General features: G+C 39.8%; 1 protein-coding gene across 2 annotated transcripts in view; it reads left to right on the top strand.

Moving 5' to 3' along the window:
• Window positions 1–27,037, top strand: part of SH3KBP1 (SH3 domain containing kinase binding protein 1) — a 338,970-nt gene that overhangs the window by 225,534 nt on the left and 86,399 nt on the right. For both annotated transcript variants that reach the window (XM_080909667.1, XM_080909666.1), the window contains exons 7-8: window positions 6,703–6,778; window positions 21,305–21,399. In XM_080909667.1, coding sequence (XP_080765793.1) covers window positions 6,703–6,778; window positions 21,305–21,399 — 171 coding nt within the window. The remainder of the gene's footprint in view (window positions 1–6,702; window positions 6,779–21,304; window positions 21,400–27,037) is intronic.

Below are 27,037 nucleotides of genomic sequence, written 5' to 3'. Positions count from 1 at the left end.
CTGGCAGGAAATAGAGTCAATGATAAATAACAGAGCCTGGCTCAAATTCTTTACATAAGCAACACTCTCATATTCTCTCATTCATATGTACATGTATATGTAATTATACATATATAAACACACACACATATATGTATACATATGTAGTAGAAAGTTATTAAAGCCTTTTATGGACAGATTAAAAGAGGAAACTATGGAAGGCCTGGTGGAAGACTCCCTAGTTCAGTCAAGAGGTCATGCTGTTTTTAGAGAAAGTTTGCTATTAGTCTTGAGAGATAAGAGAAGATATGAACTGTTGGAAGATATAGCATGGTGTAAGAATTAGAAGTAACTCTTCATATTTCTTCTTGGTGGATTTCCATGAGCAGTGATAAAATAGCAATACGTGTTCTGATTGCTTTAATGCAGGTGTGTTAAGAGGTGTAAAGGGTGATTGAAAATTGTTTTATGATCAATCAATGGATCTTTGTCTGAAAATGATTGATGTAATCCCTGAGCAAGTTACAGGCTCTAGATCAGAGTCAAAGAGGAAGGGAGGGATGTGCACTCAAAACTCTATTATTGGATCCACTGGGAAGGATAATGACAGCTGTCATTGCAGGCCAGTTTTAAGTCATGATCCTAGGACACAGAGAAGATAGGGAAGACAACTTAAGAAAAGGATGGTGTTCACCTACTTGTTCTGTAGACTATGCATTCTTGTGGTATATTACTGGCTAGTAAAAGAAGTTCTGTGCTTGGAGAAGACTGGAATACACTGAGAGAAACCTAAGAATAGAGTTAAATAATAACAACAGAACTTAAACAGTATTCAGTGGTTTCTGAATTTACCCAGTTAGGAATTATGTATTTTAGTGATTCGTTGGTAAGAATATTATTGCAGGATGAAATGTATGTGTGTATGCATGTGTGTGCATATGTGTATGCAAATACAGACACATGTGTGCGCATTAAAACCAATGTGATAGAGCCTAGGAAAACATTGATTGCAGTATCAGCAGAGTGCTGTTTCCATTGACCAAGCTGTGGAATACTGATGTATAACAATGACTAAAACACTGGGGTTCTTGGAAGTAAATAGGTCCTCTGATTTGTCAAGAAGGGTATTCTCTGTCTTTGTACTTGACATGATAGGTTGCTTATGCTAGGGTTAGCAGGGAGTAGATGGTATCCCTGGCACCCTACTTTGCCCTGCAATCACTTACTAACCTCAAATTTTGAAAAATAAGAAAATAACGAACGTCTAGGTCCTGCTCAGTTTCTGAAACAAAGGTATTATACTACCAAATGTGTTATAGTTGACAAGTGCTTCTAAAACAGCTTTGATTCAGACAGGGTTTTAACTGTGGCCAGGCAAAGAGCTTCCACAGAATTTGAATTCTAAAATTTCAAGCTATCTCAGGCAACAGAATTTGGATTCTAAAATTTCAAGACAACTCAGGTAAATGAAAATCATTTGAATATCTCTTAAGTCTCACACTCAATTTCATAATCAGAAAAAATGTATAATCTTTGAACCTTTACTTTTATTTATTTATTTTACCTTTTGGAGGCAGGGTTTTGCTATGTTTCCAAAGCTGGCCTTGAATTCAACAATCCTCTTGCCTCAGCCTTCCCAAGTGCTTGGATTTACAGGCTTGTGCCACCATGCCCAGAAGACTATCCTTAACCTTTTGTTTTTCTCATAGTCAACTTCTAAAAAGTAGGTTTCAGAGAATGCTCTTCAGAGAATGTTGTAATTGACATACCAACACAAGAGGTGTATGAAAGGCAAACCTGACCCTGGCCTAGAACTATCAATGTTCTTGTTTACTGTACTGGACCATGCCTTTTATTCTTAAAACTCCACATTGTGTTTTACTTTGGCATATCTTTTGTTGTTGACATGATACAGTTGAAGTGAAGTTCACCAAATGCAGGCAGACCGACAGTTAAACATGTAACCAAGAAGCCTTCCAGTGGGAGCCCACAAGGCACTCACTCCATTGTAAAGATGACCCTTTATACTCATTCTTATCTGGCTCTGACATACTCAGCTACTACTCCTCTCTACTGAAGGCCAAGAAGTCCCTTCATAATGCCATCAGTATGCGTGTTCATGAAAGGATTTCGTGAAAATAAAGAGGAGAATTTCAGCGGAAAACAAAAGCTGAAAAGCTGTAGATAGTGTTGCATGTAGATATGGTGTTGTGTTTCCCCCATCCCTGTGTCCTGTACTTTCTCTCCATATCCTAGAGATGAGTAGGGTAAAGGTAACCATAGTGCCCTCTGGGTATCTATCCCTCAGCATACTGTGAAGAACCAGCCCCACAAAGTTGTCTCAGTGCTTGACAGCTTCCTGCCTTCTGCTCTGTTTTCTTGCTTTGTATTGAATAGACTCTAATGAATCCATAATGGACAGGAGGAGAAAGAGCACTGTCAGATGGCAGGGTTGTTTAAAGGACATCATGGAAGAGCTAGCTTTGATCTTGGGTTCTACCCATGTGTTTGGATTTGTGTGAGGTACATGAGTAATGGCTATATGTAGTTTCTCAGACCATCATACACATCTAGAACAGTTGCCAGAAAGCTTGACCTATGGACTTGGAGTCCCTGCCAACTGCTTGGACACAGGGAGCCTCCACCCCTGCCCCAATGATCCTGGCTGCCTTGGGATCGTAAGAGTTGTGTGTAGTCTTTGAAAAGGGGACTTTTAGAGGGGGAATTTAAGTATTGTCCTGTAATTAGAAACTTATTACACTTAGGGTAATTTGTGTCTGAATTATTACAGCAGAGGAGTGATTTTATACCAGTTACTAGAGCAGCATGCTATATTCATATTCCACAGTCACAAAGAGAAACAGATACATTCATCAGTTGGAAACTATTTTCCTGGACTCAAACCAGTGATTGTCTTTATCTTGGCATGTAAAAGGGAAAAAGTTACTTGCTCTACTAAGTGAAATCATATGGTGCTTATCTGTTCTGATGCTGTCTTGATGGCTCTTATGGAGTTAGGAACACATTCATATGACATTCCCACTATAAACAAGATCCCTCCCCCCCCAAACTACTTAGTGATCTTGGCAAGAGTTAGAGATAGATGATTAATATCATTTTCAAAGGAATAAATTTTCTGTTTGTTTTAGAAATTAGGTTTTGTTTTGAAAAATTTTATGCATATATGTATATATAAAACATCTATAGGTACTTTGTCTGCATGGATGCAACCCATGTTCACACAGTGCTCTTGGAGGCTATCAGAGTACACCAGATCCCCCAGAACTGGAGTTACAGATAATTGTCACCTTCTCAGAGGGTGCTGGGATCTGTGTCCTTTTCATTCTGGATTTATTTTTAATTATATGTATTATTTTAATTTATGCATATATTGTGTGCCTATATGAATTTATATGTAACATTTGTACAGATATCATCAGACTTCAGAGGGCATTGGACTCCCTGGAACTGAAGTTACAGGTAGCTGTTTGCCACCTAATGTAGGTGCTAGGAACTAAACCTGGATCTTCTGTGAGAGCAGTTAGATGCCTTAATTACTAACCCATCCCTCTAGCCCCTAAATTGGATTTTAAATGGAGTTTAGGATGTAGGTGAGACAGACAAAAAGTGATACTAGTGTGGTATCTACCGAGTCTTAAAGCATATCCAAAGTAATGCCTATTTATGGCGTACTCAGCTCTGTGTTTCTCTATACGTATACTCACTGCCATTCCTAGTAGTGGCTCCTGGGTCAGGGCTCGATCACAGAAGGTCAGCATGGGAAATGCTGGGAAATGTTTAGGCGCTTCCACAGAAAGCAAAAGGAAATTTTGGTCCAAAGTAGAGAGTAGAAGTTGAGGGTCTTCCTCCTGAAGTCATTCAGTGAAATGAGGCCACTAGCTGATCTCTCAGGAGCTGTCATGTGCCATTTCAGCACCGCCCCCAAGTGCCCCACTCTTCCTTATCCTGGACAAATCATCTTTCTTATGATAGTCACCAGGGGAGGAGTTGCCTCTTCTGTGGAAGAGGCCTCAAGAGGCGGTCCTGAGGCCCCTGGCACAGCCCAGAATAAGCCTAACCATTGATGTTTTCCAGGTAGAGCAGTAGGTGTGCATGAGAATCCCTGTTTTATTTGTATGTGTGTATGTGGCCTGCTTTGTAGCCGAGCTTCAGTTATATATACCAGATCATGTAGTCTAAACAGCAACATTAAGTTCTTAAATCAGTGAGAAAACAGAAGGGAGGAAACATTAAACATGTTTTATGCTGTATCTTGTATGGAAACAGGCACCGAGTTTTTAATCTAATAAGGACATTAAATTCTCACTAATAGAATTCCTGCTACATCAGGGTCAATGGTTCTCAAACTGGAACATGTATCAGAGTACTATGGAGGGAGTGTTTTCTCAGACTGCTGGGCACCATCCCCAGGGTTTCTGATTGGGAAAGTCTGGGGCAGGGCCTGGGAATGTACTAGGTTGACAAGTTTTCAAGTGTTGCCAGTTAATTAGCCAGTGTCACTTCTAGCAAACAGAGAAGTACCACTGTCCTTCCTGTCTTTGGAATCCCTATGGGACCAGACTAAGTTGAGAGGAACATGGCATACCTTCTAGACTTCTAACCATGGCTCAAAAAGATGAAGAATGTAAGGTTCACCATTCTCCAGAAGATAAACATAATATGGACTTCACCATAATCCATATTTCTGGGACCCTTGGAAGCCACTGCACTGAATTTTTCTGAAACAATGAAGAGAAAAAGCAGAGAGCATTAGGGTTTTTTCTTTAAGTCCATTTATCCAGTGCTCTTTCATGGTGGCTGATAACTTGGAACATTCTGGCAAATCAGGAAGTCAGGCATGAGCAGCACTTTCTCTGCTTACCAATGGAGAAATAATAAGATCTGCTAGACTATCTCCAGGAGAAGGCATTCTGGGCTTAAAGCCCAAGCCATTTATTTCCTATCTCCTTTTGGTGGGTTATTTGTTTGTTCTAGGACTGTGAGCAGAGCTAGGCTGGTTTTGTTTGCTTCTTCCTAATGCGGTAATGGTGGACATCGTTATTCCAGCCTTCCTTGCCCAAAAGGAGAGACAAGGAGATTGGCAGGTGCGCTTCCAGCCCTATGGCTGGGATGACAGTGACCGGTGGCTCCAGAGCTTCCGAGTTCCCTCGTCACTTTTCAATATGATCCCCAAACTGTTTCTTCATATAATGTGACCTTCTAGCAGAAGAACATCAACTTTTTTTTCATTTTTTTCTTGATATTTTCATAGAACCATAAAATACTAGTCAGCTGTGTACTTAGTGGTGGAAGGTTACATATTATTTGGGGTTTTCTGGTTTTTTTTTCCCAATATAGAGAGACTTGTGGCACTAAATAAAAATGTCATCATGTAAAATGGAAAGGCTTTCTGTCACAAACGTTTTTCAAAATTCATGAAGGTCTGAAGATTTGGTTTATCTTTTCCTCTTTCTGTGATTTATGCATATTTAATGCTAGTTTCAATGTTTGCAATGTGAAGAACCTTTTCAAAAAAAATGGCGATCGAGTTTCATTTGAAGAAAAATTCCAACCATGGCAGTTTTTAAATGACACAGCTTATTACTCTTCCTATGCTCGAGAGACATAGAAAAGTTTGTTTTTCCCAGTGACTTGACTTTCACAATGCCTGTTTACCTAGCTGCTTGGTTGTGACAACTGTTTCTCACTCATATCAGCGGACACTTCATTGGGCATTAATTATGTTTACATGGGGTCAGCAGCAGATAGAAGAGTGAGCACAGCCCTCACCTCTGAACCATTGGGTTTCTTCATGTGTCTGATTTGGGTTCTGAACTGCCAGATAGCCTGTGGTTTCAAGAACATCTTTAGACAGAGACAGTATTCAATTTTTCCTATGGATGACTCATAAAAAATAATAGAATCCACTACAAATGAAAGATAAGGGAAGTCAGAGCAAACACAAAGTGTGTATGTGTGTTTGCATGTGCATGTATGTGTGTATGAATGTTTTAATAAAACAAATCATTGTGCAGAACATCTGAGGTATGGACGGACCTTTTAGGCCTTGGAGGACGAATCAACTGGTAAGAATGAAGCTGAAGACCTACCTTACGTTAGTTTAAGGAGATAGATGGACTCTTTCAAAAAAGATTAGACTATGTTGCTCGTATCCCACAAAGTAAGTGAAATCTCTGATGGTAAAAAGGAAGTAATATAAGGCCCAGTGGATCTGGACAGTCTAGCTTCTGCCTCCTTGTCCACCTTCCTCTTTTTCTACCTCCCCTAGCTCGTATCCCTGTGTTCTCTCCCTTCATTTCTCTCCATGTATTTCCATTTTTTCCCTGTGGGGTTATTTTGGAGCATCTGCACTGGGTTAGAGACTTAGCCTCCATAAACGTGATCAGTTTGTCATAAAGACAACTGTACCATTTTGTCTGTTAAAAATAATAACACTCCTGTAAAAAAATATCAAGAGACAAAGAAGGTACCAACAGCCTTCTCTATTATTTTACCCCCTCTCTCATCTATTTTACCCCCTTGTTGGTCACTGTGGAGAAGAAACATTAATATGTGGCAGCCTATCCACAGAACAGCCTCAACTCATGGCTGTGGTTTCTAGGACCACATCTGGGGATTTTCTCATTGCGAATTTGATTTTTTTCCCTTGATTAATGAAGTGAATCATCCTGACGTGTCCCCATCACCTTATTTTCTCCACAGACAATTGGGAAGAAGTTACCTCCAGCTACATCAACTCCAGACCCATCGAAAACAGAAATGGACAGCAGGACAAAGAGTGAGTTTCCTTAATTACCCCAAGTCCTTACATACCTCTGAAAGCTTTTGCATATCTGTAAACACACACACACACACACACACACACACACACACACACACACACACACATTTCCTTTGATCTCCATGGGGAGACTGGCACCTTAAGATAGAACCAGAATTCTTCTATGTTTTTCATATGGGCAGTTTGATTCTTTCCTGCCATGTGCATTGTGCCAAATGCAAAGCTAGAGGTTTGTCCATATTGGCACAGGTTAGGTAGCTGAAGGCCTCAGGAATGCCAACTAAAGCACATCAGGGAGCTGCCAGGAGCAATCACTAAACTAACATTACTTTTGTTTCACTTATGCTGGACTCCCAAGACACTGTATTTCTAATTATGTATATGTATGTGTATTTTTATAGAGATATATGCACATGAATTCAGTGCCTACAGAGATCAGAGGCACTAGAGTCCTGGCAACTAGAGTCATTTTTGAGCCATCTGAACTCCAGTTCTCTGGAAGAGCAGTGCACACTCTTAACCACTGAAGTATCTCTCCAGCTTGATGTCTTTGCTTGAATACCTCACAATATTTCTATAGCAACTTTCAGCGCTATAGAATACCTTTCTATAGATATTTCAGGCAGCAGACTCAAGTCTTTTAGAAGGACTAAGTGAGTAGATGGGAAAAGATTAGTTTCATTTTAGGACAGTGTGATCCAATAGAACTGTCACATGAATCAGTATATGATTTAAAAACTTCTGGAGACCACATTAAAAGTAGAAGCTATGGTACATTTACACAATGGAATACTACTCAGCCACCAGAAACAATGACTTTATGAAATTCTTAAGAAAATGGCTGCATCTAGAGAATATCATCCTGAGTGAGATAACCCAGTCACAAAAGAACAGACATAATATGCAGTCACTGATAGTGGGATGCTAACCCCAGAGGCTTGCACTCCCCCAGAAACAACTCACAGACTGTATGAAGTCCAAGAAATAAAGAAAACAAAACAAAACAAAAAAATATTTACAAAACAAGAAAACTTTAACTATTTCCATGTTACATTTTGTTTTACATGTACTTTATGCTCATTGTAACTATTAAGTTTTCAAGGCATACAACCAAACCTTGAAAAAAATCAAGTACTGACTAAAAAATATATTCATATAGTTTTATATAAAAATTATGTTAAAATCTAAAAAAAGTACTGACAAAAATGTATAATTTTAAGCAAAAAATGTTTAAAATCTGTACATTTATCTTTGTTTTGTAAAATAAAGTTGTTAAAAAATAAAAAAATAAAAAAAATAAAAGAAACACCTAACCAAAAAAAAAGTAGAAGCTAATTTAAAATATTCTATTTAAGTCAATATATGTACATACAACCTTTTAAATATGTTATCTGTAAAATTATTAATAAGATGCTATACTTTCTCCAGTGTGATACCCTCATAGTGTCATATGTGGTTTATATGTATTATGTATCTCAGTTTAGAGTAGCAGCCACATTTCTTAGTGCTCAGAAGTCACGTGTGCCTATTGGTGCCCATGTTGGAGGGTATATTTTAAGAATAATGCTGAAGCCCTTGACAGAAAACCATAGCTCTCAGAGAGATAGTCTCTGCTGAGCCAACTATGAGTGACCATGGCCTGGGAACATGCATTTAGGTTGATCTGCATGGCATGTTACAATATAGAAACAATTAGATGAACTTTTTTTTTTTATAACCGCAGAACAAAAGAAATTCATAAATCAAGGTTTTTACACAGTACTTCAGTGGGAATAGCAGGTTATGGACAAATCAGAGAAATCTCTACTATAGGATTTAGATGTTCTCTGATGACATTCTTAGCTTTTGGTTTGGTAAATACTAATGATCTACTGGATATACTTTTCAAAGGCTTTACCTGATACAGGAGTAGGTGGTAAATAGTTATTACGAAGGATGAAGATAGACCTAGACCATTTTTATTCTCAAAGATTTGTACCATTCTATCTTTTCAGTCAAAATCTGAAAGTCAGTCAACCTTGTAAAGCCTTCAAGATATATTTGGCATCTGTCCTGAGAACTTCATTCAGTTCATGGGGCCTAAGATGGGGTGCTTGGGCTAGGTGATATACACTGTTGCAGATACTCAGCTACCTAAAGTATTGGTAGATGCCTGCTTTTAGCACATGCCTTGTTCAGTCCTATAAATATCAATGAACCCCGTCTGTGTGCCTGGCTCTCCCAAAACATCATGGTGGTGGAATTGGTTACTTGCAAAGAAGGGATTTTATAGAGTGGTTGGAGTATTTTGCCTTAGAGTCCTATGAGGACCAGCTGTTATTAGTTATTGAAATGGCCTCAGACAGATAGCTTGCTTTAATTTTTCTGGCCTTTATTCTTACGATCTGCTTTATGTACACAGTCAGAATGTTGCACTAAGAAAATGTTGAAAAAGAAAAGCTCTTAGTTGTCTCCCAGAAGCTTCACCCTTTCATTCAGTCCTGAAACCTTTAGGACCCAGTGTGGAAGGTTTTTCTACTCCAAAATATTGAGCAACCTAGTGGGAGAGACAAAAGGAAGAGGTACATGAACATTTCTATGAGAAAATGTGACATTGATGAGAATTAATATTAATATGCCTGTTGGTGGACATCAGGCCAGCAAGGTCTTGAGGGATTTGTTGTTTACTATTGGGCATTTTCCATGGATTTAGGGACAAGAACTTTGACAGTTGAATTTTACTGTATATGTTCTCCCTTTGGCTTTCCTTGCCAAAAGTAAATTAAAAAAAAAAGAGTAATTGCTCTCCTTTGATTGCCATTTAATGGAAAACTAAGCCAGTGTAATTCCTCCGATCTATAGACCAGTTTCCTATTTCTGGATGCCACATCTATGTTTAGGTAGAAGGTTACAAAGTGTTGGAGAGTCTTAGGAAATGACCCAGGCAACCTACTTACTTCTTTCTTCTGGCCTAAAATAGAAAGCTATGGCAAAGGACGCCTAGCAGGACAGAGGAGAGCTGTTTCCTCCTGCCAGCCAGACTCCTCAGCACACTAAGCCACAGGCCCACATCAGGATTCAGAGTTATGATGACTCAAAATACTCATGTGAGTTGGTATTTTTTGAGTAATCCAGATTTATTTAAGCAGGGAACATTCTCCCTACCCCACCCCCAAACAAAAGGCTTTCATGATCCTGAAATTCATCAGCAATTCATGCTGGGGAACAGATTGCCATAATTTTCATAACAAGAGGAAAACTATCTAAATATTCATAGCAAAGTGCCTGGAGGTGCCTTCAGCGTATCACATCTGGTATCTTCCTTTTTCTTATTACAGTTGGTACAGATTTGTGGCCTCTGTAGGTTAGAAAAATAGCCCCAAAGACAGGTCTCTTTAGCATCTTTCTGAACTATTCAATATTATAGATGCAGAAAGCTGTAAATCAGTGGTTTTTATCCTGTAGGTTACAATCTCTTTGGGGTCAAATGACCCTTTTATGGGGGTCACATATAAGATATCCTTCATATCAGATATTTACATTATGATTTAGAACAGTAATAAAATTAGAGCTATGACTCTTTCACAGGGGTCACATATCAGATATCCTGCATATCAGCTGTTTACAATATGATTCATAACAGTAGTAGAATTTGAGTTATGAAGTATCAAAGAAAATCATTTTATGGTTGGGGGTCACCACAACATGAAGAACTATATTAAAGGGTCATAGCATTAGGAAGGTGGAGAACCACTGCTCTAGATGAACAAGTAGGTTTGGAAAATCTAACTATTATTGGAGATGTGAGTTTTCCATGTTATACCTTGCTCACTTAGTGACTAGACATCTGCTCTACCTCTGAGACCACTGACTTGCCTTTTGGAAATTATTGTCTATAGTAGTGACACAAGGTCCTTCATTGGTACCATTAGATTGTTGATACCTCTATGTTTAGGAGAGATACTCCATTTGATTTTCCCATCATGCAGCCTAGAAGAGTGTCATAGACATACTGGATATATAATGAGGGGAGGTTGAGCAAATGGAGACTTTTAAATGACTTCTGACATTTTGGGAGGAGGGGGAGGTTACTCACTTCCTCTACCCATATCTCAATCACACCGTATCTAGGGATTTGGACACATCCCATATGAAGCACATCTCCTCTTTATCCACTGATGCCTTTTTGTGTACCAGAACCCTCATGCTCAATCTCCCCCAAAGTCCCCTCTCTTCCTAGGAAACACCTTTCATCACCCCCAATACATCTGCTCACTGGATTCATAGTGGGGGCTTTCCTATGATGGGGCCCAGCTCCCTAGGTTGTTAGAAATCGACCTTTCAACTTCAGTTCTCTTGGAGAAGAAAGGCTTCCTGTTTTCCTGATGGCTGGCTTTTTCCCAAAGTCTCCAAGCTTTTCATCTGAGCAGACAAAGCTGCCGATGAGAGAACAGTGCCCCAGCCTCTACTCTGAGCTTGAACAGAAAGGCTTTGCTTCTCAGGTTTTCATTTTATTCTTTTGAAACAATGCTTCTTTTTTAAACACGAAAGTGAAAGGGTGTTCTAATTAATGCTTGGGACATAATTGAAAAGACAAGTTCCCAGCAGTGTCTAAGATCAAAGGCAATTGAACAGTCAGCTTCTTCGTAAGGGAAACTGTTGGGTTGGAATTGACAAATATGGTAATGTACACTCAAGGTTTTGTTTCCATGTCTGAATTCATTCTGAATGTAGATTGAATATATTTACATGTGGGCCAGATCATTCTTTATCCTGAAGACTGTCCTGTGTACATCACAGAGTAGTTATCAGCATTCCTGCCCTTTGTTCGATAGATGCCAGTGAAGCCTGTTCCTCTCTTGTTGGGGCAATCAAAGCTGTCTCAAGGTATTGCCGATGTCCCTTAGAAAGCCTAACTATCTCTCTGTTTTGTTACTATGGTAGAATTCTACAGACTGAACAGTTCATAGGTGGTAGAAATCTGTTTACCTCATGGTTTTTGTGTCTAGGCGATTAAAGGGAATATGTCTGGTGATGGCTGTTGAGTTGTTTTATAACATGGTGAAAAGTATCCCATGGGCCAGAAAGAATGAGGTTGGAGATGTCCATCAGTGGGTAAAGTACTTGTCTACTATACACAAGACACTGGATTCAGTGGCAGCAACACATAAAACTGGCATAGTAGTACATGTCTTTGTAATTACAGCACTCTAGACAGAAGGGTCAGAAGTTCAAGGTAATCCTCATATATAATGTCTGAGGCCAATCCAGATGCATGGGATGCTATCTTAAACAAACAAAACAGGCTGGCAAGAGGGCTTAGTGAGTAAGAATGCATGTATAGGTGCCTGAGTTTAAATCTATATTTAAAAACCTATATTTAAAGTCAGGTATGGTTGACCATTCCAGTGAACCGCAGGTTGGTGAGCGAAAACAGGAGGATCCTGAGAGTTTAGTACTTCAGATAGTTCTCCAGCCAGCCTGCCTACCCAAAATAATGATCTTATGATTCATTGAGAGTTCCTATTCCAACAAGGCAAAGAGCAATAGAAGACAATGCCCAATATCCTTATCTCTGTATGCATGGGCATGTGCATACATACCTACATGTTCTTATGCATGTACCACAAACACATACACCCCACACACCACACAAATAAAGGGAAAAGATTGAACTCATAATCTTTATCCCTTTTATAACCAGAGTTAATCCATTTATAAGAGTAGAATCCTCATTACTTAAAAACCTCCAAATAAGCACCATCTCCCAACATTCCTGCATTAGTAATTAAGTTCAGGAATGCATGGCTTTGGAGGACATGTTTCCACAGCAGAGCCCCAGTTTTGAACTACTAGTGTGTTTGTATAGAAAGTTCTGTTAGGGCCTTGTTACAACTACCCTCCTTCTTGATGCCCAATTGACATTTATTGACTTTATAGTAAATCTAATATATATTTGACCCCTCCTGCTACCCCTGGATGCTCAAAATATGATCCAGAGCTAGAGGCCTTGTTTAAATATAGCAGCACAACCAACCCCAGTACCACTACTGCACTGGTCTATTCTCCCAGCCCCTACTATAACCACACTCCTAACATAATACAACACTAGACAGTGATTCTCACAGTGGATTTCAGGACTAGTAGCAGCAAAAACACAGCTTGGAAACCTTGTCCAAAATGCAAATCTGCGTGGCCTACCCCAAGTCAGACGCTGAGGGTGGGGTCAGTGCTCTGTTTCTTCAAGTCCTATGTCTGAGGCCATTGTCCACTCTAGTATGAGAACCTCAGGCTGAGACCAGGATGTTTTAAGCTTCCCTGGTAATGGGAATTAGCATATTTCTTATTTGGTAGATAGAGTCTTCATCCTATGAAGTCTTGAAGATTCAGATACTAGGAAAGGGATCGAAGAAGTTGTGGGAGCAGATGTCCCACGCAGCTTTGACCATGGGGAATGGTGGTGAACCACCCCCCAAGTCCTGGCCCTATGGTCAGTTCCCTATAGTATTGTGGAAATTCACTTCCATTTTACCCCCAAAGGACAGGGTTCCATGTCTGACAGTGGAGGTTATTATTCCATTTCTGACATTCTGATGCTTTGAGCTGACTGGGTGGCTCTCATCCCTTCCCTGCTGTCACATTTTCAAGAACTAGATTTATGCACGCTTCATTTCTGCCACTTGATTGGATCCCTGGAAGCCAGATACTGGTCTTACTTACCTTAGTCTGTTGTCCTTAAAGCATGATAGAATACCACTCCTACATGGAGTCCGAGATATTAAAATCTCGAAGAATGAAAAGGTTTTAGTGTTTGTAGGGTGATGAAACCTGTTCTTGGCTGACATATACCAGTATGTTATTTATTTCTCTTACTTAGGGTGATATAGGTCATACATTTGCTGCAGAATTTGAGTGTTTGGGCATAATACCATAACACCCTAGTAATGGAGGTACATATGATATGGCATGTGAAATTTGAAATGATTCTGTTCTCTGGAGCTCTGCTTAAAAGTACAAACTGGTAGTGACTTAGAAAATACTTATCCACTGAAGGGCAGAATTATGATGTTAGGGAAAGTCTACATCACAGAGTTATTTGTGTGTGTGTGTGTGTGTGTGTGTGTGTGTCTGTTTGTGTGTTTGTGTTCATGCACATGGTTGAAAATGTGCTTGCTTGTGTGTGTGTGTGTGTGTGTGTGTGTGTGTGTGTGTGTGTGTGTGTATGTGTATGTGTGTGTGCACATACTCACATGAGTGTGGTGGTCAGAGGATGATACTGAGTGTCTCCCCTAGTCACCTTGCCTTCCGCCTTGCTTTTTGAGACAGAGTCTTACTGACCCTAAAGCTTACAATTTCAACTAGACTGGATGGCCAGAGAGTGCCCAGGATCCACCTGTCCCCACTACTACCCCTGCCCAGCACTGAGATTCCAGGCAGGTGTACGAGACTGCTCAGCTTTTATATATGTTGCTTATTTGACTTGGGTCCTCAGGTGTACACAGCAGGCATTGTTCCCGTTGAGCATCCCCCTAGCCCCTGATCCTATTTTATAATGTCTCAGTGGAAAGTGAAACTCCAGTTTTAGGTATGACCTGGTCCTTTGCACTGTTACCACAATGCTCTGGAGAGCTTTCTTTCTGCTAGAGGCTGAGTGTTTGGGTTCGGAACACCTTCAAAGGTTGAAAGTGAGCCCAGTGAGTGTTTTGGATTCAAAGTTATATCCTCATATGTATGTGTTCAGATTACTGACATATTTATTTTGTTTGTTCTGTTTTTATTTTTATTTTTTAAGCAGAAGGATTTGGGTTATTTGTTTTAAGCTGTTTTTTTTCTCTTTAATCTATTATAAATCTAGATTGAGTGAGTCAGAGAAGGTGAGCATGTGAGTATGGTTTCTTTACTTTTCTTGGATAGTCTCTGTATTTACAAGTCAGGTGTTAGCCCCTTTCCACCACTCCCATCCCCTGCTCCCACTGCCTCCATCATGGTGATCCCTTTCCCAACAACCCTTTCTCACCTCAGCACCTTGGCATTCCCCTACACTGGGAAAAAGAACCTTTGCTGGACCAAAGGCCTCTCCTCCCATTGATGCCAGAGAATGTTATTCTCTGCTACATATGTACCTGGGGCCATGGGTCTCTCCATGAAAACTCATTTGTTGGTGTTTTAGTCCCTGGGTTGGCTTAGTTGATTATTTTGTTCTTCCCATGGGGTTGCAAACCCTTTCAGCTCCTTCAGTCCTTTCTCTAGCTCCTTCATTGGGGGTCCCCGTGTTCAATCTGATTGTTAGCTGCAAACATCATCCTCTATATCTGTATGATGCTGGCAAAGTCTCTGAGGAGGCATCCATATCAAATTCCTGCCAGTAATCACTACTTGGCATCAGCAATAGTGTGTGGGTTTCGTGGCTGCATATGGGATGGATCCCCAGGTGAGGTAATCTCTGGATGATCTTTTCTCCAATTCCTGCTCCTCTATTTCCCATTATTCCCTCCCATGAGTGTTTTGTTCTCCCTTCTAAGAGGGAATGAGGCATCCACATTCTGGCCTTCTCTTGGAGTTTCATAGTTTCAGTGAATCGTTTCTTGTATATTCTGAGCTTTTTGGGCTAGTATCTGCTTATCAGTGAGTATGTACCATGAGTGTTCTTTTGTGACTGGGTTACCTCACTCAGGATGAAAGCTTCAAGTTCCATCAATTTGCTTAGGAATTTCATGAAGTCATTGTTAATAGCTGAGTAGTAGTCCACTGTGTATATGTACCACACTTTCTGTATCCATTCCTCTGTTGAAGGACATCTGGGTTCTTTCCAGCTTCTGGTCATTATAAATAAGGTTGCTAGGAACATGGTGAAGCATGTGTCCTTGTTAGATGTTGAAGCGTCTTTTGGGTATATGCCCAGGAATAGTATAGCTGGGTCCTCGGGTAGTACTATGTCCAACATTTTGCTAGTTTGGTTTCTTTAATGATTTGTTTTTAATAACATGAAAATTTCCCAATGTGTAGAGACTGAAATAATGATTTAGGGAGAGGAAGGATGAATCATACTTGAAGTTCTTTGAAATTCTTACTTGAGCAAGTTTCCTAAAAATTTGAAAGCTGGTCACATGTGATAGCACACGTCTGTAAGCCCAGCACTTCAGCTATTAGGAGAATCACCATAAAGTTCAAGACCAACTTGGACTTATGTATAGTAAATGTGAGGCCTGCTTAGGTCACATGAGAATCCTCTCTCAAAAAGCAAAGAAGGCTATCATGGTGGTTCAGTGGGTAAAGGTACTTGCTGCTTAGACTGACACCATAAGGTTTATCCCTATAGATCACAGGGTAGAAGGAGAAGACAGCTCTTACCACTTGTCCTCTGACCATCACATATGCTCAGTACGCATGTGCACACACGAACACACATATATGCACATGCACATAATGTACACACACAATGAACATGCACACGTGCACATACACACAGTTTTTCTTGCACACATACACACAAATGTATAAATAGATGATAGATAGATAAATGCAATTAAATTTAAAAGGTAAAAGGCTTAAAGCTTATCATTAAAATGGCTGAGGAACACTATCTGGGAGTAATGTGGTGGGAGTCTATGAACCTTCTCATGCTGTATAGACGTTTAAATATGTTTGTATGATTTGTTTTGTTTCATTTCTGGAAAGAAAAAGGCTTTGCTTCTTATCAGATTAATTAAAGACTATAAGACAAAAAGCTCTCAGAAGAAACTTAGAAATTTTGACTTAGGTTATCGAATTCATTGAAATTTTAATCATCCAGGAAAAGTAACAACAAAGTCATTTCAATTGCTATGTAAATTGTGCCTTTCTTTCTGTTTGCGTGTATACCCATTCCTACTTGATTTCAGACTATCTAAATCAATCAAATTAATGAATTGATGGGAAATGCTTGCTTGCAAAACTTAATTTCAGTCCTTTCTTTTCTATCTATTTGCTACTCATTTAGAAGTTAGAATCTTTTCATTTCCAAAAAGGATTTAGAATCATTATTTTCTGGGAACTTTTTTCTGCATGTGCATAATCTTGCCATTCTGTGAAACACAGTGGCAGCACCCCCACCATCAAGTGACCTGTATATTTGTCTTCTCTTTTTTGGCATTCTCCTCTCCTCCCCTTTATCTAACCATTAGATTATCACTTCCATGTGAGGACAGGAAGTTCCACTTGGTCTTAGTTGTGTATCATAGACTCAGGCTCCAGAACTAGTTGGCTGCATCATTTGCATGGTAGTGAGTCAGAAAATATTTGAATTGAAATAGGGAATAACATCCAGAAGGTTTTACTACCACACATTTGAAGTTAATAGTGATTTTGCATATGTATTTGTTTTTGAACAAGTATCAAAGCTTCCCCACTGAGATACATTTCCTCCAACAAGGCCACACTTCCTAATAGTGCCACCCCCTAGGGGCCAAGCATTTCAACTCATAACTCTATGGGGACCAAACCTATTCAAACCACCACAGTCCTAATCTTTTCCTTCTCCCAGTTTCTCCCAGATCTTCCCCATTTCCCTGCCTACCAAACTTCATGCCCTTTCTCTCTTTAAAATCAAAACAAAAAAAAAAAAAAACCCACAGAATCTGTTTTGCATTGGGCAACTACTCCCGGACATGTGAATTGCCCAGGAATGTGGTTCATATACGCAACGTTATGTCATTGAGGAAAACCGAGTTTTCCTTTGCCAGTGGGTATCAGTTGCAAATTGCTTCTTGGTTATGGGTGGGACCCCATGTCTCCTTTCCCCTCTCAGTTCTGGGACCCTGTCTGTCTCAAACCTGTACATGGCCTATATTGCTGTCTCTGTGGGCTCATATGTGCATAGGTCCTGTTGTGTTTCTTAGACATTATTTCCTTGGAATCATCCACCACCTTTGTCTCTTACAATCTTCCTACCTCCTCTTCTGCATAGATCCTGAGCCTTGAGAGGAGACATTTGATAAAGACATCCCATTTAAGACTGAATGCTTCTGAGTCCCTTGCCTTCTGTGCATTGTCTAGTTGTGGGCCTCTGTGTTAATAACCATATGCTGCAAGAAAAGGCTACTTGGATGAAGGTTGAATGAGACATCAATCCATGGATATACCTGTATGTCATTAGGATAATAGTATTTGGTTTTCCCCTAGTGCTCATGACCTAGTGTCCTGTTCTAGACCACTTTAGCAGTGCCATGTGTGGGTTCTATCTCATGGAGTGGGTCTGAAATCCAATGGTTAATTACTCCCATAATATTTGTGCCACAATCCCATCAGTATATCTTGCAGTAAGTCTCAGTTATCAGGTCAGAGATTTTGTAGCTGGACAATATTATGTTTCTCCACTGGAAGAATACAAAGTACCTTGTAGCAGCATGAACTCTAGTCAGTAAGGGTAAAAGTTCTAGTTGTGCACCAGTTCAGTAAAATCAGTGTTGTCCTCATCAGTAGGACCTTCCCTTTGGGTTGGGGAAAACAACCAGTGGCCTTGGCAATAGCTTGTGATATTCGAAGGGGGACATGTTAGGGACATTTTGGCCAACAACTTAACAAGATGTAATTTATTCCTGGCACTGGGTGTTGTACTTGGCGGCATAAGATGTCTGTGTGGGTCATTGTCTCCCCCATTACATAGGGACTTCAGTGTCTTCCATATATGTATATAATTTTGGAAACTTTTATAGTATTAGGTTTCTATGTAGTCTTTAAAATGTCCATTAGTGTCAGCTGTTCCTCCCCATGTTTCTTCCTTTACCTACTCTCTCATTCCCTTCCCCATTTAATCCTCCTATTCTATTTTCTCCTTTATCTCTTTATGTGTATAGTCTATTTTCCCCTCCTTTAAACTTATACTTAGTAAAACCTGTTTTTTTTTTTTTAATGTAGAACAAATATGCCCTTCATAACTTACAGGGAATTTGTAAGTATAAGATAAAATGGCCCTGTGAAATAAATTAAAAGCACATTAGCTCTTACTTAGCAATATTTCTATTCTGGTGATTACAATGGAATTCCATGGCATACTCCTATAGGCTGTGCCCTGAAACAGAAAGGTCAGAGGTGAAGGAAAAGGAAATGACAGAGCAAGAGGCTTCTTTTTGGTAGAGAGTGATGGCAAGGAGGTATATTGCACTAAGAAAAATATTGGGATAATTTGAATCAAGTTCCTTTATGTTAGTATGCTTCTGTTTTGAGTGAATCCCTGCCTAGTGGATCACAAAAAGTGAAAAACAATTGGGTTGCTATGCTGCATGGTAAGAGGTTCAGAGCAAAGGGCCTCCTGATGCTGATAAACTTGAAAGGTAGCTCAATACTGTCAGGACTTAGGATCAAATTTTTTGCTTTTTTTTGTAATATTCACATATGATTACAACTGTGTAAAACATTATCTTGCTTTTCAACAATGATAAAACTGTGTTAGACGCCTCAAGTAGCAGGTAGATTGGTCCCAGTGGTAGAGTCTTCAACTAGCATACCCCTGGCTCTGAGCTCTATTTATATAGCACTGCAAACAAAACAAAATTATCAAAGGCAGGTTACTCTTTGCCTTACATCTCTAGGCAACAAAATCTAGTGGCGCCATCTCTAACATTTCCTTTTATAGATTTTATTGACTGGAAGATTGCGTCTTGCCCCTAAATAAATCAGTAACAAAATGGAGTAAGATAGTATTTGTCTATAGCCTTGCCATCTTGAATATGCCTGATCTTAGAAGCTAAGCAGGGTTGATCCTTGTTAGTACTTGAATGGAAGATTAACATCCCTTTCCAGGACAGAATAAACTTGAGCAAATGAGGATTCTGTCAAGTAGGACATGAAGGGCTAGAAATGGCTGCTGGGAAGTTAATCCACAGTGGTTGGTTGCATTTTATTAACCTTTTCACTGAAAGACAAAAAGACATGGAATACTCTTTCTTTGTTGGTCATTCTTTCAAAGATGTCTATGATTTTCATAGAGTTGGGATTCTGCAGGGCAATTCTTCAATAATATTGTGTGTTCATGTTTGAAATTTTGAGGTTGGGAAGTCATATTTCACTATCATAGTCAATTGGAAAATTGGTGAAGAATTGTCATTATCCCATTTAAAGATGTTTAACTTTTTCCCTCCCTTTAGATCATCTAACCAATTGAGACATGGGAAAGCTTTGCTATTTCTGATTAAAGAGAGATTGTATAAAATATACCAGGAACAATTTAATTGACATTTAGGTGTAGAGTTGTAGTTTATGGTCTAGATGTAGGATGGAGCCTAACTCTTAAGAGATATCTGAAAATATTCTAACAGAACCATGGTACTTTTGAACTCTGCTGGAGAATATAGCAATTGTCTGCTCTAGAAGATACTAATTTCCTTGAGTTTTTCTTTCTACCTTCGGTCCTGGGTCATGAAAACTTGGTTTGCCCAGTCTTCATTTCCCAAATCCATTACAAAGGGTTTCACTGGCTTCTTACTTGATGCTTTTTGACAGAACTAATTTAAAATCAATAATATCTGCTCAGTAATACTTAAATTGATTTTGAATGACCAAAGTACCTTTTCTCTCTTCAATGAGGACTAGATAATCTCTTGCTTATAAATAAACAAGTACGTTTGTACAAAGAAACCATGAGTAATACACGAATAAGTTCACTTATCCTACACAAAGGTGCATAAAATCATTTTGGTGCTTGTCATAGACCCTTTATAGTTCTGAGCTAGGTCATTTGCATATACCTTATGGGCTCTGTAGCTTGGTGTTCTTGTGGGACTCTCAGCAGTGGTTATAAGGGGTGTCTCTAACTCTTTTGCCTGCTATTGATATCTTTTCCTCCTACTGGATTGCCCAGCCCACCTTTGATATGAGGGTTTGTGCCTAGTCTTATTGTATTTTGTCATGCCATGTTTGGTGATATGCCTGGGAAGCCTGTTCTTCTATTTGAAGGGAAATGTAGGAGGAGTTGATCTGGGGGAAAGAGGAAGTTGGGGGACCAGAAGGATGGAAAGGATGTCTATAAGAGAAGAATAAAAACAAAGTGTTTTGGTAATATTTGTTGGCTGCTTATGGTTGACAGTTTTTACATGCAAATACATTGGCATTTATCTCTTAATACAAAGTGTGAGAGGTAATTCCTTATTGTTTTATTTGCTGTGTTGGCTTTATAACAGATATATAGGCCTCCTTTCTGATTTTGTAATATATGAAATAAGACAATGGGAAAAAATTCAGTTTGACCCATGCAAATATCTTCAGAAAATATCAGATAGTTCACATCTTCTTTCTCAAGATGAAGGACAATCTTTTGCCTTTCTATCTGATAAAAGCAAAGCATCCCATGGCATGCTTGTTGTTCTATTATTTGTGAGGGTAAAATACATATGCATGAGCCCACCATAAACACTCTTAGGTCTCCTTCTGAGGATGGTCCCTTATATAGCTATAATATATTGTTGAGCATACCTTTTTCTTGAGGTTAATATGGAAGGGAGCACTTTCAACTAGGGCAGCTCATTAGACGAAATACCTTAAAGGTTGTATTTTCTGTTCTTCTTGCAGCCAAGGATTACTGCAAAGTAATATTTCCATATGAGGCACAGAATGATGACGAATTGACAATCAAGGAAGGAGATATAGTGACCCTCATCAATAAGGTAAACAAAGATTTTTCTCCCGCCTTCTGAATTGCCATGTGCTTTGGAACATGTATAGACTATACGTTTTCATTTTAGCCATGTTATTTTGTTTTGAGAAAGAGTCTTATTATATAACCCAAGCTGCTCTTGAACTTCCATTCCTTTTGCTCTACTCTCCCCAGTGCTAAGAGCATAGATATGACCACCGTGAGTGGCTTGTTTTAGACCTTGTAACATTCGGTTTTATGTTCTTGACCTTGTAAGGGAAATTTGCTTCTTTTTTACTCAGGTCAAGTCCCAGAAAATAAACCTACTTGAGAATCCAATAGATCTCTGTGTACCTCAGGGCCAGCTGCATATCTACATGACCCTGGAGAAGAGTCTGTTCTGGATGGAATGACCCAAAAGGCAGCTTACTTAGCTGTGGGTTCTGCCTTCTACAGTGGCCAGGCTGAGTGGCCTGTGTCATCAAGGACTCGAGGAGAGGCTCTTAAAAGGCTGGTCATGCCTCATAGGCAGCAAACCCTTCAAGAATGTTTGCTATTCAGATGAAAGACTGATAGAGTGCGTGAGAGAATTTTGCTTGTCTTGTTTGGGCTAAAAAGATTGGAAGATTTTATTATCGTTTAAGCCAGAGCCTTGTGAAATCCCAGAGAGCGGTAAAATCTGTGGGAAGCAAAGCAGTTTTGTAAGGTCTTGACCACACACTGTTTCTCCTTTCACGCAGTGCTACTCATACTGGTAGCTAAAAAGTCATAGTAGTCAAGTGGTTTGTAGAACAAACAGTGCTTTGCTCTGAAGTACAGGGATTTTTATGATGGTTGAGTACAATGAGAAGAAGCCAGGCAGTCTTCAAGATGTAGAAAGTGGGTTTTGTTTTTGTTTTTGGTCCAGGTAAGTAGCTGAAAAACGTTAGTTACTCTCTACACACCAGAATGACTTAGAGGTTACCCCTGTCACCAGGCTCTTATGGGATGAGGAAGCGTTGTCAGTGGAAAGGATGCTGCTGTGGTGTCGCCTGTCGCTACCCCTAGATGACAGTGCAAGAATTGCTCCAGAGCTCCAGATATTTAGAAGCTTTTCAACCATCTAGGGATTTTTGGGTTTTATTGTTGTTGTTTTGTTTGTTTGTGTCTTAGGGAGAATGTCTGATAGGCAATGTAGTCTGTATAAAGTGCAGAACAACACTACAGCTATGCAAACACCTTTCTAGAATAGTAAATTATTCCCCCTTCTAAGAACTCATCCATCTTTTTAACCTGGGAGCTATTTTCTCCCTAACTTAGTTCAGTGTAACTGTGGGTGTTGAAAGGAGAGGAGGGGCAATGCTCTTCTTGCTCCTGCTCCTGGCTGTCAGAGGCAGTGCCGTGTCTTAACACCAACCTCCTCTCCTAGGGAGGTGGCTCTATTCTACATAGTACATTTCCTATTTTTAATCAGTCCTGTAGCCAAACAAATGGGGATAAGCAAGTTATTAAATGGGTGTGAAGCATAATGCGAAGAGTTTAATAATTAACACTGATAATTGGTTGTAGTCATGCTGGGAAAGGAATCGAGCACTTTCCCCTTATAATGACAGAGAACCAAGGAATTAAGTAACTGCCATTCTTTGCAGTAGGGAATGGACTCACTGTCTGTATTTCTTTTGGTTTTAGAAGGAGGGGAAGCCTCTTAATTGAAAACTCAGTGTTTTAATAACATTTCTGACAGTTTGAGAAAAGGGAATACCACCTTGGTTTCTCCTTTACCTGAAGATGGATTTTCACTTTAAGGCTCTATACTCCAGGCCTCACCACTGGTGGACATTGTGTCCTGAATGTTTCAGCCTATGATTCAAACTTAGAAAAAGGAATGTATTTGGGTAAGGGAGAGCTTGGTCTGAATAGCAACTGCTACCAGTCCCAGTCTTTTAGCAGGTAACCATGAACAGGAGACCGTGTCCTCTGAGGGCTGCACCCCAGTATCTCTGCATTCAAAGGTTAATACCCTTGGAAGTGGTTTCCTAATATAATGTGATGCTGCCAGCTCCTCTATTGTACATTGGTACTCTAGGCTGAGACGATCCATACTGTTTGGGCACTTTGTTCCTAATTTCCCCTCCAAGCTCTCTTCCTGATCAACTTCCTGAGTATGTAAATGAGCCCAGGCTCGCTTAATTGAACTGAGAAATAGCCCGAGCCTCCTCTCAGCACCTGAGATGGTAAAGCATGGAGAGGTGAGGTAATTTCTCCTGCCCCACTATCCATCCTTAGCACCCAGCACCTTCTTTTTGACACTCTGTAACAATGCTTCATCTGTGACCTCTGTGTGCCAACCATAGTCTTCAATGGCTTTCCTCTCATTTATGGCAAAATCCAGTCTGGGGATATGACAGTTCTTCTCTGAGACATTTACCTTTTTCTGAGAAACCGACCATTTGTTCCCATCTTATTCCTGTGTCCTTATTCGAATGACCTTGGCATAAGCATCCCTGTAGAGATGGCCTCTGACTCCCCACTTAATTGTTTTCTCTGTTAAAAAGCATTTCTTATTTAGTGTGTGTTTGCTTCTTAGTAGCTAATATCACAGGCAGTCCTCACACACACTGATGAAGTACATTACAAGCTTGCTGCTTAGCTAAGACCATTTATGTTTGATCATCTTGTTTACATTATTATTTTATATGAACTTAGGAGAAAACAGGCCTATTACTATGCTCTTCTGATATGGATGTTGTTTTTGCTATCATAAAATTTCTGCCACTCTTGACCTCGAAAGTAGCATGGTAAGATATGTTGAGTCATATAGGCTTCTAGCTCAGAGAAACCAAGGTTTGGCTCCCAACATCACAGGTTCTGGTTATGTCTCATTGGGCCATGTGACTTGACCTCTCTGAACCTCAGTTTCCTCTGCTATTAAGCAAGGGCTTTAAAGCTGATGTCACAGGCCTAGTGTGACTATTCATTAAGACATTGGGCATGAGGCCTGTCTAACAGGACTGAATCTGCCTATGGTAACCATAATCCTAGTTATTGCCAACTTCTAGTTTGGCTTTTTCTTCTCAAACTTCAGCAAAAGCTCTGGGTCTTCTGTTAAGGATGAATACTGTGACATTAAGGATGTAAAGGTAGTTTTAAAAATCCACCTGCAATAGTTATGAATTCACAGTATGGAGATTTTTAGCAAGAATTTAGAAAAAAAAAAGTACACCACACTTTTTTTTTTTTTGTCTGCTCAAAGTGGGAAAAATGGATTCTGTGCCTGTAAAAACCCTGGTGACATTATAGAGAAATTCTTACCTCCACTTTTAAGTTGATGAGCCACCCAGAAATTCATTTAGATGATTATATGCCATCATAAAATGAATAGTTTCATCACAACTGGTTAAATATACATTTTGATGGGCCTATTTATTGTATCTTGGAGTTGAGGTCAAAGATCCGAAGGGTTCCTCTCCACATTCAGTTCTATTTGCTATTTAAGTCCCCACTGTCCCCACCTGCTGCGGATGTTTCCTTTTGCTGTCAGCCGAGGTGATTTCCTCTGCCCTGCTCTCTGGTGCCATGGCAGGAGTCACAGAACAGGCACAGGTCTCCTTTTCAGCTCCATATTGTCATTTGCATGGCTTTCTAGAAAAAAAAAGGAATCAGACACCTTTAGTGGGTGTCTGGGAGGCCTCTGCTTCCTAAAATAAAGTGCAAAGACCTGGACTATTTGTGTGTCCCTGTATACTAGGGTGAGAAGTAGCAACTGGGTTTGGTTTTAGTTTATTTAGAAAGAAGGCTTGTGGATTTGGGAACATTTCTACTTGTACAGAACACACCTGTGTTTAGGTTTTTTTTTTTTTTTTTTATTTCTAATCCCTTAAAAATAGCTTCTGCGTCTGTGGTTCTGCCGCCTCCATCCCACTTTCTGATTGATGTTCAGAATGTGTTCAGGAAGGGTTAGAGCCTCTGGGTGTGGTTTCTGGTTTCCTTTTTTTCCCTTTAAAAATTCTATCTATGTATCTATCTATGTGTCTATGTATGTATGTATGTGTCTGTCTGTCTGTCTGTCTGTCTGTCTGTCTATCTATCTATCTATCTATCTATCTATCTATCTATCTATCTATCTATCGACAAGTTCTCTCTATATAATAGTCCTGGCTGTCCTGTAACTTACAATGAAGATCAGGCTAGCCTCCAGCTCTCTATGATCAGCCTGTCTCTCTGCCTCCCAAGTGCCAGAATTCAAAGCCTGTGTCACCACCTACTGCCCCTCCCCCGTTTTTTACTTAGAAACAGGTTCTCTTGTAGTACCAGTTAGCCTTAAACTCACTGGGCAGCTGTGACACTGGTCTTGAATTCCTGATTCCTGACCCCCACCCCCATTCCTAGAGTGCTGGGTTTGCAGGCATGTCCCACAACACCCAACCAGCCCTGGGTTTCTACTTGAAGAAGTTCCCTGGAGAAGGGCTAAGGGCAGCTTTAGGGAACAAATGTATGGTTCCATAGCAAAGGTAGCTACTACTGGAGCATGTGCTTTCTGTGACAAGCACCCACTAAGGGTAGAGTAAACCCTACTGGAACAATGAGTGTGTTCTAAATATCTCTGTCCCTCCCTAAATTTAGGAGGAAGTGTTTCCTACTGACCCCTTTGGAAACAGTGCTCATAAAACAACTTCCATGGATCACTATTGTTAGAAATCTATTTGAAAACATCGAAATTGGTGCTTAGGAATTCAGTGTTGTTGGCCAAAGTGGTGGGGATGACAGGAAGGGAATAGAGTCAGATGATGTGAAATACCATGATGTTCATAGAAGAAAACCAGGATATACCTTAAAGAGGAAGGGAGAGCCATGGAACTACATAAAGGTAGTTGCTGGCACTGCCGACTGCAGAAGTATACAGTGCTTCCTTGGATCATAAGGATTATCTCTGATGCTCAGTGGTAGCAATTTTAATGTATTTATTGTATTTAATTTAGCCAATTTAATGAATTTATACACTGTCTTCTTCCATTTACAATCATCATTCATTAATTCATTTCCTGAAATACATTTGTGATGTGCTAGAAGCTATTCTGGGTGATAGGGTTACAAAGGTGAGCACAAATTCCAAACTTGGAGATTTGCCTTTTCCTAGTTCCAAATATTTGGAGCTCAGCATCCTGTGAAGTTGGAGTCAGAATTAAATGCTAACCTACAAAGCTTCTTTCATTGCTACTTTAATATGTCGCCCCATCTCCCTTCTTTCTCAGGCAATGTTTGCTAGAACATTTAATACTCTCTATGTGTGCCTGCAGGGCCACTGCCTCTCAATGCAGGATTCTGGGCAGTCATTAGCAAAAGTTCAGACCCCCCAGCCTATTCTTTTCTCCTCAGGGGTCTATCCAAAGCTCAGCATCTTGCCTCATCCTCACAGCAGGATGAAGAGTGTCCTTTCCAGATCTCAGAAAAACAAAGACCCGAAGTATAGAAATGGTTCTTTCAAAAAAAAAAAAAAAAAAAAAAAAAAAAAAAAAAAAAAAAAAAAAAAACAGCAAGTTACCAGAAGAATTGGGACAGGCATGTTTTCAGACTGCCTGTCAAATGGTCTTGGGATATGGGGGCCAGACAGGGAGGAAACTCTAGACAGAGTTTATTTCCTGTGGGGGCTGTCAGGTGTTTGTTGTAGGTGCAGCTCAGCCAGCCCCAGA

The sequence above is a fragment of the Micromys minutus genome (genome assembly GCF_963924665.1).
Source record: "Micromys minutus genome assembly, chromosome: X".
Taxonomy (NCBI): Eukaryota; Metazoa; Chordata; class Mammalia; order Rodentia; family Muridae; genus Micromys; species Micromys minutus.
Note: the sequence above shows the minus strand (reverse complement) of the source record. Positions and strands in the feature narration are given on the sequence as shown.